The sequence below is a fragment of the Mustela nigripes genome, chromosome 18 (assembly GCF_022355385.1).
Source record: "Mustela nigripes isolate SB6536 chromosome 18, MUSNIG.SB6536, whole genome shotgun sequence".
NCBI classification, from domain to species: Eukaryota; Metazoa; Chordata; class Mammalia; order Carnivora; family Mustelidae; genus Mustela; species Mustela nigripes.
In genome coordinates this window covers 39806203-39822494 of record NC_081574.1, presented here as the reverse complement: position 1 = coordinate 39822494, position 16292 = coordinate 39806203, and the positions used below count along the sequence as shown (strand labels likewise).

The window sequence follows — 16292 nt, the reverse complement described above, 5'->3', positions numbered from 1 at the left end:
TTCAGTCCTCTTACCTTGATGAAAAGTGTTAGGAGTATAGGAATGCAAATTAATTTTTGAGATTACTTTAAAACTTTTGTTCTTTCCTTGCTTAAAGTCTCCTGATGAAGACAGTATGTGTCCTAAGTCTCATCAACCTTTATGCAAATGCAAGTTTTACAGAAATTAATGGAGGTGAGTAAGAGCTAACAGTTTGACTTTCTTAATACCTTTAATCGATTACCCTGGTCAAATCTCTCACTGTAGGCTTTTGGCTATCTTTTTAATTCAGGGGGGTGTATTGTGTTGTTTTGATTTTTAAAGGTATTATACAGTTGCTTAAATAAGCAAATAAAAATATTCCCCTAAATCATTGAAATTTGTTAATTTATTTTTCTAAAGTTTGTACATTTACATATATCATATACATATTTTAAATCCTTTGCTATTTTGCATGACTTCTATTACATAAAATCCACTTAAATTCAATAGATTTTGTTGTTGTAAAACAACAAATTATCCCCAACTTATAAAAACACAGGAACAGTTATATTCATAAACATTTACACAATAGAGAAAAGTACTGTGTATATGTCACAGGTTCTATACACATCAGGTGACTCACTTGTCTACATGGTTTAGGTTTACTTCAACAACAGTGAAATGGGGTAATATTTATATACAACTATTTTAATAAAAAATAAAGCAATTGTAAAATGTAAACTTAATTTTCAAAATATTCTCTAAACACTTTAACAATACCCACATAAATTACTGTTCCATTAAAAAGATGACCACCATAAATGCCGTAATTTTCTAGGAGATGGCATTTCTTCAATCTGGTGGGTGATAATAAGGAACAGGTTTCCAGTACAGAATTCAGTCCCACTAGCTTACCTAGGTCTGCTAATGCTGACAGACTGGCCACTGAAAAGGAGTAGTCTGCTCTTTTGTCACTACCTTCACAGTTTGCAGGGAGATATGGCACCAGGACTACAGTCAAACTGCAATGATTGGTGGAGAAAACTTTGAAGATAAAGGAATGGTCCACACTGCCAATTAATCTGAATCACAGCAAATATAACTCCGTTACTAGGCTGGAAAAGTTAAGAAGCTTGTTCTGTATTAAAGGATACATACTACCTACCACCCTTCTACCCATCCTACAGTAATCAAGGCTGACAGTATTGTTTCTCCACTTGTATAAGTTTCTGTTCTAGAAACGGGCTCCTAAAACCTGAGGTAAAAGAGAATGCAGGGAGGCATTTAGGCCTTTACCCAATAGCTCTCATCTGAACTGAGTAGAAATGCAAAGCAATAAGCTTAGTGTTTCTTGACCCATCGCACAGAACTGAAACATCCATTTCCAGAAATCTGGGTGCAAAGGCAAGATACCATCCCTCCCTGGTTAGAGTTCAATGTGCCAGTTTGTTTCTTGCAAAGACAAAATATATGGTCTTGGCTTCAGGTAGAGAATTTTTAAAATACCTTTGTCATGTGTCACCACCAGTGACTCAGTCAATCTGAATGGATCTCTTTCCTCAGAAGGGTCAACCTCTTAGAACAGCTTGATTCCCAAAGCTAGGGAAATAGCACTGAAATCCAGGATGTGCTTGCTGCTCAGTAGAAGCCCTAGTGGAGTGGGAGGCCAGAAGAGAAGCTCCGCTTTGCAGAGAGAATATATTATCACTCTCTGTATTGCCCCAGTATTCAGGGGTCAGAGCAAGGAGCCTCAGACCTACAGTACTGTCCTTAACTGAGCTTTCTGAATAGGATTCTCCTGGGAGTGTCTGTCTAAAGTCTTATCTACACAAGCTCACAGGGAAATGGCAAGTGAAACCCCAAATTTCTCTCCACTAACCAACATTTTCAGGAATTGAAGAGAAAGTGCTTTTTATAACACAATTAGTGAGAGTTTAGCTCTTTACCCTGCAAAGGAAAATACATTTTAGCTAAGTTTCTTTTAATCTCCATCTTCACTGTCATTGCTTAACTGTTCAGCATACTTCAATCTGAGCTTCTCACCAGTACAGCTCAAAAGGGAGTGTGTGCAATTCACATCAATGCTCCTATGGTAAGTACTTTGTTGCTGCTCCATTTATGTTCCTATCTCAAAGGAATGATCTCCAGGGCAAGCAGCAATGCCACCCTGGAAAAGAGTGAACATCAATCAGCCTTCTGGAATGTCCCCATGCTACTGCAGGGTTTTGGGAGACCTCCTGCTTGTGAATTATAAGAAAGATTTCAATTTGGTGGATGTGACAGTATGTCCTCACGTATTTGTTAAAAATCCAATGCTTCTCAAAGTCAGACACTAGAGCTCAAACTCCTCCCTAGCCCTTAGAAAACATTCCTGTGATGCAGCTTCCACCACTCTGGTTCATCACCTCATTTACACTCTGGCCCTTTGTGTTTTAAGTTTCTACAACTTAAAACATTCACTATGTGCACATGTGTGCTAGTGTATGTACATGTGTGAGAGCCCAGATGTGTAAGACTTTCCCCTTACACATCTAAGGGGACAGTAAACTGGTTCTGAATCTCTCAGGAGCAGAGGACTGACCACATGTATGTCTACCTTAAATGGAAGGCAACCAGCTCACACACTTCCCCTAACAAGCCCCCTAACTTCAATTTGGTCTAATTAGTCTCATTCCTATAACTTAAAAAAGTATTCTAACAGCATTAAAAATCAATGTGCATATATACTCTCTATACAGTGAATATTATTATCCACACCAAATGGTTACTTGGCTTTATAACCTACATGGCTTTGTATTAAAAGTCCAAACATTTCAAAAGATTAAGGCCCAAAATGAAACTTTATTTTGGCTACTCCTTTTGTATATACTTTCTGAATCAAACGTATGCTTTTGCAAATCACTATAATTTTTAGAAAGAAACACACTCTTGCAGAACAAAGACCCTGCTGATAAGTCACAGAGCCAGTTCACTGCACGTCAAGAACAAATTAGGAAATATATTTGCGAAAATAGTTTGAAACTGTAGAATGAATAAAAACTCCAATGTAACTACCAACACACTACTGCAGACTGGAGCTGAATATTAGTCTCCCATCCCACAACTCCAATTCTCTGAACCAGATGCAAAGAATAGGAGACAGTATGTTTAAAAATATACTGCACTCAATCACTCACTCAAACATACTCAGTTGCGGCTTTAAATACACCAAACATGCTGGTTAATACACATTTAATCTCTAATTATCTATTTACACACTGTAAGATAAGCAGTAAGCTCAAACAACTAAGGCCAGTGGCTCTTCTTTGGGGAGAGGCAGGAAGAGACCTAAGTATAAAAATATTAAATAAAGTTTTAACCTGGTCCATAGCCTGCCCTAAAATTCTTTTACTTGTGATACTAGATGCTAATTTGTACAACTGCAAACCTAGAATATAGTACCTGATCTTGGGAAGCCCTGATACACTTGAACATTGTAATATTTCTTTAAAGTAAAGAGGGTAAGGAGGTGGTGCTAGAAGAGTGGTTTGAACTACTGTAAAACAGACACAGGCACAAAAATGATATGGTGGGCACTTACTCAATTCTTCTGAAAGCTCGATTTTTCTGGACCAATTACAACAATAAAGAACGTGTGCTTTAAAGCATCACATTTTGTAATAAGCCCAAAACTGTCAGTTTGATTTTATGGTTAAGTGCTCAGGATACTGAAGTTGTTAAGACTGCATAGGATGCCTGTTTTTTTTTCTTCTGTATATCGCAAATTATAATGAGCTATCCCATTAGTATTATACACAGTACACTGAAATAGTTTCACAAAGTTAGTTCAGAGTCATTTTTGCCCTGGTGATTCAAAGATCTTAGATGAAATTTTTAAACATACAATCTTATTAAAAATCTAATCAAAATATCATTTTAAGTTTAATAAAACAGTACCACTATATATACTCTCAATAACTGTATTATATAATCAATCCTATGAGGTTTTTACTTGCTTTTCATATCACACTGGTTATTAAAGATAAAAATAAATTTGATATGCATATACCATACACTGATACACAGTCTACACATTGATACATATACATATACACACATACAATATAAATACCCACAATACAACATTGGCAATGACAGAAAGCATTTTCTTTGATGTCTGACGTACTAGCTCTATGAATATTCTCCAAAAGCCTGCAATACTACAGATACACACATAAATTACAAAGAATGAGCCAGGGAGATTTAAGGAAACTGTATATACAATTACTTAACTTAATTGCAATATTTTCTTGCTGTTGCATTCAAGTCAACAAACTATCATGCAGATTCAAGTATGTACTGACATTCTCTCTATGAAGATATTCTCTTTGCATGCAATGGGTATTATTGTCTGAAGCAGAATACTGCCCACTTGGGTTTTGGATACTACAGGTACAAAAGGAGAATGACAATGGCTTTCGACTTTAGTCCCCCTTTTAACAGTGAGACACTGGAAAGGAATCTGAGGACAAAGCACCTCCCTATCACTTGTTGGAATTATTTTGTAGTGAACTACTGACCTGTAAAGTCCTCTATGTGACTTGATAGTATAAGATGTTAAAGGCTGATGGAAATACCTGTTGACTTGAGGCCAATTAGTAGCCTGACCTGGCCTGGGAGAAGAGACAGCAAGAAAGATTTCAAGCAAGGTAGACCCAGAGACTGAGAAAAACAGATTTAAACCCAAAGTTACACTATTATTCATTAACTAAACTTTGAATAAGTCCTAGGATGCCACTTTGGTTCTTTGCTTAACAGTGTTACTGTTACAACTGGAAAAAATTGTCATTCAAAAAGTGAAGAGATTGTTCGCTGCTAAAATTAAGGAAGGTAACTACCAATGTGCTGAAAACTTGACTGGGTCCATGAGCTAATGTACCGAAACTTGGACCTACAACGCTCTGAAATTCCCTGTGAATTCTGGCTTTAAAAAGCCTAACTGATGACTACAAGGAAAGATGCCAAAGGAATTCAAACTCTTAAGAACAAGTAACTATACCAAGAAAGTCTTGATAGTAAGACAACTTCTAAAAGGTAAAGTTTCTTTCCATTGTCTATGATTAGGGATAAAGGCAGAGCAGAGTTAAAGCTCATACCAAATCAGGCCCTGCCTTACCTAAGAACAGCTTTTCAAGCTCTTTACATCAGAAGGAGTAGCAGGCTAGGGCCAGCAGAAAACTCTCCTTCACTGCTGGTTATATAAATTCTTCTGCAACCTCAGAAGTTCTGTGGTTTGGCCACAGGGTGAAATACAAACTCTAGAGACCACCTCTAGCTTGGTGTTAGAAAGCCAGCCAATTTTGCTCTTCCAGAATTAATTCCCTCATACTGCTCATCTTCTGAATTAGGATAACAAAGAAGCCTAGAGGGTCTTGCACAGTTACTTTCTACCTTCTTTACCTAAGATCAATAGGAACTACAGTTCTACCAGAGGAGTCTCCTACATATTGGTTTTACTTATGATTAATTAAAATACATGAAGTATTGCTTGGTTTATTTAGGCGTTGCTAAGAGTTACCAAAATGTTTCTTAAAAACTCACTTCAAACAATGGCTATAGCCTGGCAATAAAATGAAGACTCTGCATGCTAGTAGTTAAGTTTGATTGCTAACAATGGATTTCTGACATCTCTTGAAAGGTCAACATGCGGGGTGGGGGAACAAATCTTGAAAGCACTCAAAAGATTTTATACATGGGCCACTTCTATGGTCAATTTTGCAACAAGACTATCACCAAGGTGTTCTGATGGCTATCAAGATTTTCTGTACAAAAAATAATATTAAGTGTATTTATGTGAAGGAGAATAATGATTTATCACATGGAGAGAAATCCCAAGGCTCCTGGTGCTGAGGTATGGGTGAGGAGTGGGGATGGGAAGAGGGGGAGTACCTTCAAAGGGAAAGGAGGAGAGGTCCCCTGTACTGTGAACAAGGCAGCAGGCTTGGGATAACTGTGAAAGGAAATGTCTTCAGTTTCTTCTGACTAGATACCACAAGAAAGAAATGATCATGAAGGAAATTGTGGTTGGCTATGGGCAGGATTCAGAATCTAGTCAAATTAGGGGCCCTTTCCTCCTACTGGATACACTCTTGGCCTGCTAGGTGCACTGACAACAGACTGGGTAGAGGTATCCTCAATGCATCCCTGCAGATGGGCAACATCATGTCAGGGCAATCTGGGATCCTGGCTAACAGAAAAACCTTTTGCAGTTGTTTTTAAAGAGAAACTATGCAAACATAGTATATGGCCGCTTCCAAGTGTCCTTCTCATTCATTTATCTATTAGCATATACAGCAGTTCCTGTGGCTAACATTAGTGAATCATTCACTAGGCATAATGCTGTAGTGGTGCTGATGCCAACTGAGCACTTCAGAACTACTCTAAACGTCAGAAACACTGCAACAAGGTACCATTTCATGTCTATTATATACTGTAAGTAAAATACACAGACACAGCCACACTGTGGACAAACACATTCATTTACTTTTCTTTAGTTATTGAAGTTCAGAGATGACATAGTCTAGGTATTTCTCTCTGCTTGGTATGAATATCTAGGCAGAAAACAAACAGTTTAATTATTCAGATTTAAGGAAGAAAGATGATTCCCTCGTGGAAATCTTGGATTTGGTCAGAAGCTACAGAAATTAATCAGGAACACAGGGCCATATTGGTAACTACCTTGTTTGTTTTATGGTTCTGAAACATAAATTTAGTCATTGCCTTTATGTAAACAAGATAGAGGGTTAGAGTAAGTTTTTCAAAGGGGTGGCAAAATATTTATCACAAAGCAAGCAGCTACAACCATAGCATGGGGTTTCTCTTTTCTGGGCACTAGCAAATATGGGCATTTATAGAGGTAAAGGAAATAAATGTTAATACATAATGCTGGCATACCAGAACAATATGCCACTAGAAACCACCACGGTTTAACAGCAAGTTTTCTCTAATTTACCAGAACCATGATATTCATGCAGAGTCCCTGATTCTTTGGTCATAGTACCTTTAACTAATAAACTGAGTAGAACTAGAGCAAATACGTATGGGAAGGAAAAGAGTATTCAAAGTGATTCCAATAGATCTGAAGTCATGGAGATTATAGCTCTCAGGATCACAAAGTTTCAGGATTTCAAAATCAGAAACTTCTAACTCATAGAGGGCTCATTTTCCACTTTCTCTTCCTCTATAAGAGAATGTGCTGTTTCTCCTCGTAAACTGCAAAGGTACCATCACTGGAACAGACTCATTACTATAAGGTTAATAGAACTATTTTGCGTAGGTAGAAAATAATGATTTAAAATAAAGTACTTATTTATAGGAAAAAGTTCAATAGTAGCAGAGTGAATTGGCTATCAAAAAGACTGAGATAAGAATAAAGTAAGTAACCTTGCATAGGCAGCCAGTAGATTCTTCAGTTTTCCAGCCACAATTCATTCAATTTATTACTTTCAGATTTATTTTAAAGAATCAGTATTCATTGCATTGCTGAACTGCAGCTACTTTTTCCTGTCTTATTTTGTCTTGATTAAAAAAAGAACAAAAGGGGTCCCATTTGCAACATTACTTTGTTAGGAAGACCCCAGTATTTCATAAACAGGAAATAACACCATGACTGAATAACCTAATTCCTGAATGACAGGGTATTGATGATAGAGATGATTCTGGATTCCTAGTCTAGACCCTGGGAGTGAGGTAACAATTTCCTACACACCAAACACATGCCTACTGCTACAGCTCCCCAAGAGTCGATTATTGCCACTACCCTTTAGGAAACAAAATGAACTTGGTGTTGTCTTTCCACAACCTTCAATGGCAAAAGATTTCACTCCCTCCTTCCTTCTTTGGCTGAAATGTAATCAACACTTCAAGGAAGCTAATGCACTTCTTAGGTTCTCCAAGTCCTCTGACCTTCACACTTCCTATCCCTGCTTTCAGCAGGGTCACAACTCAACAGTAAGTGCGAAGATGTATGCACACCTGCATCACAGTGGAACATCTTGAGTCCCAGAACTGTAATTCTTAACTGAATTTCTGTGAGTGCTCAATTTCACTTCTGTGACTGAGCAAGATTTCACATATAAAGGCTTATATGAACTCTGGCTAGAATTTGCTAACTACCAAGTTCGTCCAGTTAAATGTTTCACAATGAATTAAATTTTTTAACCTTCAAAAAGTGTAATAGCTGATTCAAGAATACATAAAATGACTGAGCAGAGGGCAAATAAAAAAACCAAAGGAAAAGTGACACACAATTAATTCTGAAATCATGATCCCCTCCCCCTCACGAAAAAGGTGCATTAGTCATCAAGTAGCAAAAAAATCACCAAAGCGAAGAAATTAAGAGCAAAGAGACAATCAGAACAGAAACTAACAAAACTATACAATAGAAAAGGTTACTAATGCACCGTTTAGTCACAGACTGTTTAAAAATATATTCACGGGTTTACCAGAAAGATCTTGAAAAACTCTATTTTGCTCCATGACCAGTACTTCCTGGTCACAGATGGATTCTAAGTAACTTTTTGCTTAATGCTTGGTGTTTCAGGTCGGTGATCTTTTCTCTCTGACACGTTACGCTTAACCTTGGCTGTGACTGGGGATGAATCCGGATTCAGTGAAGGACTTGAATGTGACTTCTTCAGTCCGGCAGCCTCATTTTCATTGTTACTCAGGAGCTCCTTGCCTCCTCCTTTTAGAATGCTGACATAAATTTCATAACGGGTTTTCTGGAGGGAAATTCAGAGAAGAATGGTAGTCAGTATACTGTTCATAAATGCATGGAAAAATCATGCTTCTTCAACATCCAGGCACAAGAATGGTAGAAGCGTGAGGAGCTATGACCTCTGGTTGTGGGCAATTAGGTGGCTCCTATGGTACAGTCACCTGAGCTTCCCTCAAATGACCAAGGCCTTCACTTGAACCTAGCTTGGATATGGTTATTTACTCCCTTTCCTACCCCCTGTAATTCTACAAAGACTCAACTTGAGGAATCAGTCTACGGTGAAATCTACTCTCCAGTTCCCTACAAGATCACAACACTTTCTAGAAGCTGCTCTGGGTTTCCCACCATTGCTTTTCTGTTAGAATTACCAATTTCTCAGAATACTGTAGTTTCTCAGAAAACTTCAAATTATATTCTGATATTTTCCTCATACTATGAAATTTTTTTCATCATCAATTATTTCCTTAGTATCGATTATGTTTTAAATGGCTCCTTGATTCTATCTCTGTGTATCTTTGCCTAAAAATAACTGACAAGCACACTGCAGAATTTTTTTTTCTCTAACTCTAACTGATATTTGTTTGTTTATTTGTTTTTATCTGGGTCACTACAGAATATATGTATATATATCTTGCAAATTACAGATGGGCCTCAGATTCTTGATTTGATAGATTCTAGTCAAAATAAGCCTTTTACTGTACTGCTTTGACATATGAAGCATTTATAGAAAGCATAAAGTATTTTTTGTTTTTAAACAAAATGAAGTGTCAGTTATAATTATCCCAACGAAGGCAGGCAGATTCTCTGACTATAAATATTTTAAGGCTTTTCCAAGTTAGACTGAGATTTTAAGTTAATAATTATGATGTTGAAGTTATTGGAAGTTACTCTTTTAGTTGTTTTGTTAAAAAGTGGGAAAAAGTGGCTAGTAATTAAGCTTGCTCTGGGTCTGGTCAGTATCTATGTGGAGATGCCAAGTTTTGCTTGATAATGATAATGACATTTACATGAAGTGCTCATAGGCTAATTTCAGGTCATTAATACAATAATCATGTACCAAATCAGTACATTACTTTCCCTATTTTATAGTAAAGGAGATAGAGGCAATGAGAAGTCCAAAGTCAGAGTTTGCAAAGAAGATGGGATTTAAAGTCAGGAAATCTGACTCCAGAACCCACTGTCTTAAGATATATCTCCTCACTGGATATGAAAATATAGGCATGTATATTTTAGGATGACTACTCTTATAGTTTGTTTAGTCAATTAAATAAGGCATTCTCAATCCCCCCATTCCTGTGTCCTCCCACTACAAATGTTCCTCCCACTGTAAAACATGAATACTTTTCCAGCCCCTCTTTTTTCTTTAAATTAACATATAAATATTATTTGCTTCAGGGGTACAGGTCTGTGAATCATCAGTCTTACACTTACCATAGCACATACCCTCCCCAATGTCCATAACCCAGCCACCCTATCCCTACCCCACCCCCACCCCAGCACCCCTCAGTGTAAAAGTCTCTTAGGGTTTGTCTCCCTCCCCAGTCCCATCATTTCATTTTTTTCCCTTCTGCTCCCCATGGCCCCCTGCCCTGCCTATCAAATTCCTCATATCAGAGAGATCATATGATAATTGTCTTTCTCTGACTTATTTCGCTTGGCATAATACCCTCTAGTTCCATCCATATCATGGCAAATGGCAAGATTTCATTTTTTGATGACTGCATAGTATTCCATATACCACTTCCTTTTTATCAATTCATCTGTTGATGGACATCTAGGTTCTTTCCATAGTTTGGTTATTGTGGACATTGCTGCTATAAACATTTGGGTGCACATGCCCCTTTGGATCACTACATTTGTATCTCTGAGATAAATACCCAGTAGTGTGATTGCTGGGTCATAGCGTTAGCTCTATTTTCTACTTTTTGAGGAACCTCCATATTGTTTTCCAGAGTGGCTATACCAGCTTGCATCCCCACCAATAGTAGGAGGGTTTCCTTTTCTTCGCATCCTCACCAACATCTGTCATTTTCCAGCCCCTTTTGCAGCTATGATGGGCCATGTGATAGTCTTGCCAATGAGATGTAAGGAGAAATCTATTGGGGAGCTTCTGGGAAAGTGATTTTGCTTTCTGGTAAAGAGGCCAGGCTTTAGAGGAGAAATTACTGGTACAAGCCCTCTTTCACTTCTATTTCTTCCTTGACATGGATATGACTGGTTGAACTGCAGGCCATGACACAGTCAGAGCTGCAGGCAGAAAGACAGAAGGACCAGATGCTAACTTCAAGAAAAATGGAAAGACAGAAAAAGTGGGTTCTTGATGATACAATGGGCTGGATCCAACTCTAAGATTCCTTACTATCTCTGAATATCTTTTTAGTATGAATAATAAATATTTGTAGGGTTTAAGCCACTGTTCATCAGGCACTGTCAAATGCAGCTGAAAGCATTACTAACTGATATACATTCCAATTTTAATCAAGTAATAAAGTAAAACAACAAAATACTAAGCTTATCTCATAGTAATTGAAGGGCTTAATAAGGGCATTTCCTAATAAAAAATGTCATGTCATCAACATTACACATTAGTCAATGCATCAGTAAAATCAGGGGACTGAACTAAACAATACCCAAAGGGTATACTAGTTCTAAAGTCCTATTTGTTCTAAAAATTAATTATTTTAATCTGTCTCTACACTGCCTTGGTGGCAAGACTGAAGTATAGGAAGAATTACTCTCAGTATGAACCACCTTTAGTAAAATGATCCAAAGACAGCAACAGTGACTACACACTACCATATACCAATTCTTTGGCCAACATTTACCATTTGAACATGATCATAACTATTTTTTCTCTAAACGGGTATCAGCTAGTTTAAAAGCAATTTATAAATATAGTCCCTGTTGATTCTCTGCTTGGCTTATACACTAGCTTTAGCTTAGCTTTTTAAAATTTATTTTTAAAGTATAGCTGACATACAATATTAGTTTCAGTTGTACAACATAACAATTTGATACTTATATATATTACTAAATGCTCACTGTAATTTCAGTATTGTTAACATCTGTCACCAAAGTTACATCATCTTATTGACTATATTCCCTCTGTTGTACTTTGTATTCTAATGACTTATGATTTTATAACTTGTTTGTACCTCCTAATCCCTTTCACCTATATCACCCATCCCTGCACCCCTTATCCATCAGGCAACCACCAGTTTTTCTCTATATTTAGGATTCTTTTTCTGTTGTTTGTTCTTTTGTTTTGCTTCTTAAATTCCACATAAAAATGATGGTGTCTCTGACTTATTTTACTTAACATAATACCCTCTAGGTCCATCTATATTGTCACAAATGGCAAGATCTCAATCTTTTTTTTTTATGGTTGAGTGATATTCCATTGTATATACATCTTCTTTATCCACTCATTAGTTAGTGGGCACTTAGGTTGATTCCACACCTTGGCTATTGTAAATAATGCTCCAATAAACATAGGGGTGCATATATCTTCAAATAGTGCTTTTGTTTTCTTAGGAAACTCCATACTGTTTTCCATAGTGGCTGCACCAGTTTTCATTCCCATTAGCCAGCAGTATAGGAGGGTTCCCTTCTCTCTACATCCTCACCAATACCTGTTATTTCTCATCTTTTTGATACTAGCTATTCTGACTGATGTGTAGGTAATACCTCTTTGTGGTTTCTATTAGTATTTCCCTGATGATTAATGATGTGGAACACTTTCATGTGTCCATTGGCATGTATATGTCTTCTTTGGAAAAATGTCTATTCAGGTCTTCTGCCCACTGTTTAAAAGAAAAAAAATTGTGTGTGTGTATATGTGTGTGTGTGTGTGTGTGTGTGTGTGTGTGTGTGTGATAAGTTGTATGTGTTCTTACATATTTTGGACTTTAACCACTTATTGGATATATCATTTGCAAATATCTTCTCCCATTCTTTTCATTTTGTTGATGATATCCTTTGGCTGTGCAAAAGCTTTTTATTTTGGTAAAGGTATTTTTGCTTTAGTTTTCCTTGCCTGAGTAAACATATTAAAAAAATGTTGCTAAATCCTGTGTTTTCTTTTGGGAGCTTTATGATCTCAGTTACTACATTGAGGTTTTCATTTTGTATACAGTGTAAGAAACTGGTCCAGCTTCATTTTTTGATATGTACTTGTCCAGTTTTTCCAAATTCATTTATTGAAAAGACGGTCTTTTCCCCATTGTATACTCTTGTCTCCTTTGTTGAAGATTAATTGATCATGCAAGCATGGGTTTATTTATAAGCTCTCTATTCTCTTCATTGATCTGTGTGTCTATTTTGTGTCAGTACCACACTATTTTGCTTACTACAGCTTTGTAGTAAGCTGGGAAATCTGGGACTATAATACCTGAAATCTGGGACTGTAATACCTCCAAGCTTTGTTATTTCTCAAGATTGCTTTGGCCATTTGGGGTCTTTTCTGGTACCTTATAAAATTTTATTATTATTTGTTCTAGTCCTGTGAAAAATGTTGTTGGTATTCCAGTAAGGAATTCATTGTATCTGTAGACTGCATTGGGTAATACAGACATTTTAACAATTCTTTAACAATTCTTCCAATCCATGAGCATTCCATATCTTATTTGCATCAATTTCTTTCATAGATGTCTTATAGCTTTCAGAGTACAGATCTTTCCTGTCCTTGGTTAAATTTATTCTTAGTTATTTTATATTAGTCTTTTTGATGTAATCTGGGCAACTGGGAGTTTTTTGTTTTTTGTTTTTTTTTAAATTCTCTTTCTGGTAAGCACAATGGATTTTTTGTGTATTAATTTTGTACCCAAAACTTTACTGAAATCATTTATTGGATCCAGTATTGTTTCAGTAGCATTTTTATGGTTTTCTATATATAGTATCATGTCATCTGCAAATAGTGACAGTTTCACTTCTTTTTTTATCAACTTAGAAGCCTTTTATTTCTTTTCTTTGACTGATGTAGTTAGAACTTCTGTGTAGAATAATGTGGCAAGACTTAGAATCCTTGTCTTATTCCTGATCTTAGAGGAAAAGCTTTCAGTTTCTCACCACTGAGTATCATGTCAGGTGTGTGTTTATCATATATGGTCTTTATTAAGTTGAAGTATATTTCCTACATAGCTACTTTGTTCCAAGTTTTTATCATGAATGGATATTAAAATAAGTTAGAGCATGTCAGCTCTGCTCAAAATTCTTCAGTGGTTTCTCATTCTTAGAAATCCTTCCCAACTTCAACTCCTTAAAATGGCCTAGAAATTGCAGTGCCCACTTTTACTGCTGTTCACTGCTTTATTTTTCTCCTTAGTACTTCTATCAGACTTAAATTTTCCTTATAAAAAATTCTTTCTCTTTCTCTTGATAATACTAGAATGTAATCACATGAGGTTAAGGACTTTGCTTTTTGCACAGATAAAACACTGAATAAATGTTGAATGTATGAGTGGAAAGAGGGAACAAACATGAAAAAATAAAATTTCTCAATAAAACTTCATGTATTTTGAACTCTCAATATGGAAAATTGTAGAAAATTAAAATAACACATATATAAACACAGAAGTAAATGCCTGATGAAGTCCTAAGTCAGTGACCCATGGGACACACTTAAATCTTCAGTGTTCTACCATTCCCATGTTTTCCAGAACAACATGGAGGGCTGACCCTGTGGAGCAATACTGAGGCACATGAGCCTCTACTCATCAAAGACTTGTTCATATTCTTCCCATGTTTATATCTACTTGACCACAATCATTGTGATGACATGCAGGGCAAACCCAGCACAGTACAATGACAGGCAGGCTGCTGTGCTTAAAACACAGGTTCCCTTGGGGTGCCTGGATGGCTCAGTCTGTTAAGCATCTGACTCTTGATTTCAGCTCAAGTCATGATCTCAGGGCTGTGGGACTGAGTCTTGCTTGGGGCTCACACTGAGTGTGAAGCCTGCTTGAGATTCTCTTTCTCTCCCTTTGCCCCTCCCCACCAGCTTGTGCACACATGTGCCCTCTCTTTAAAAATAAATAAAATTTAAAAACTAAAAACAAAACAGAACAGGGGTTCTCTCTATCTGCAGAGAAAGTAGTTTATATCACATTTTTGAGGTTCCTAAAACATAGACATATTTCTGAGCATCTCATATAGCAGTAAATGAAGACCCAATTTCTACTACCCACTTTGAGCTTAAAAATAAATTAAGAAATGGGATCGCTGTACACAGACTATGGTGGTTCTTTATTTGGATAGTTACTAGATCTCATTTTGACATGAGGAGGAGCTTCTACATTTACCTTCCAACAAAAGCATCCATTGTAAAGATAATAATTTTTCAATGGTATTTATATCTGCATTTCTCTGCCTGATCATTCCTACATGTAACTTACATGTAATGTATTGGGATCACATTTACTCTTCGGTAAATACTTCAATACTAACTGAAGAAACTGGACTCCCTGGGTCTGAGTGTAGTAGCCTTATCACTATTAATACAGGAAGGAATCTGCTATTGATAGTAAACAAATAACAGTATTAAAATATTATACCTTTGCTCTGACAATAATGTTCATAACCAGATTGTTAACAAAGGGAAGAAGAAACAACAAAAAAATGAATGTGTTAGTTAATATAATTTCATGCCACAAAGTAATCACTACTCAAGAATTAACATAATTAACATACTCCAGGTAGGGCAAGTTAAAATTGATATGGAATATGAAAAATGAGTGAAAAGTATTATGGTCTTGAGGTCAGGTGGCCTGCTGCTGACACTGCCAGTGTAAGTATGGCATTTGTTTATTTCCTAAATTGTTATTCATTCTTTGTTATGTAGCACTTTCAGGTATATTTCTTTCATTAAGAAGACCAAAGAAAATTTGAGAATAAGATGTATCTCAGTTTGCTGTCTTTGGCCAAGTTATTAAAAATCTTGTCTTAGGGGTGCCTGGGTGGCTCAGCAGGTTAAAGCCTCTGCCTTCGGCTCAGGTCATGATCCCAGGGCCCTGGGATCGAGCCCCACAACGGGCTCTCTGCTCAGCAGGGAGCCTGCTTCCCTTCCTTTCTCTCTGCCTGCCTCTCTGCCTGCTTGTGATCGCTGTCTGTCAAATAAATAAAAATCTTAAAAAAAAAATTTTGTCTTAGTCTCTGTTGATTCATTCTCAAATCAATTCTAGAAAATTTGGTAGTTGTATGCTTAGCTTCCTTCATTAGGAATTCTCCAACAGTGTGAATAGATTTCTAGCAGGGTAACTGTGTAATCTTATGCCACTATCAAAACAATTTGAGATGGGATTTTACCAAATCCAAGTCCAATAGTTACTCCCTACAGAAAAGTGTCAAAACATTGTTTTAGTGGCTTTGTCCATTCAGCAAGGTTTCTCCTTTAATTTCATTTTAAGATTTGCTATTTTCATGAAGCCTTCTGTGACCATCAAGAGCCAAAGAAAATTCAAATGATAAAAGGCTTTTTCTGCTAAAATAAAATTCCTTCTTCAGTCTGTAACCTCTTGACTATCTTTTTGTTTTGCCATATTCATTTATTAAAAAGTTGGTCCTTAATTACCCTTAA

At 36.7% G+C, this 16292-nt stretch overlaps 2 protein-coding genes across 8 annotated transcripts in view; one reads left to right on the top strand and one right to left on the bottom strand.

Moving 5' to 3' along the window:
- The window catches only part of LOC132006506 (arylamine N-acetyltransferase 1), a 149879-nt gene extending 148353 nt beyond the window's left edge, over positions 1-1526 (top strand). Inside the window, exon 2 of the transcript XR_009401120.1 lies at positions 98-1526. The gene's annotated coding sequence lies outside the window, so the exon portion shown is untranslated. The remainder of the gene's footprint in view (positions 1-97) is intronic.
- A 1256-nt stretch (positions 1527-2782) lies between these two features.
- The window catches only part of PSD3 (pleckstrin and Sec7 domain containing 3), a 736339-nt gene continuing 722829 nt past the window's right edge, over positions 2783-16292 (bottom strand). For all 7 annotated transcript variants that reach the window (XM_059384334.1, XM_059384336.1, XM_059384338.1 and 4 more), the window contains one exon: positions 2783-8723. In XM_059384334.1, the coding sequence (XP_059240317.1) occupies positions 8508-8723 (216 nt within the window). In that variant the 3' untranslated portion in view covers positions 2783-8507. The remainder of the gene's footprint in view (positions 8724-16292) is intronic.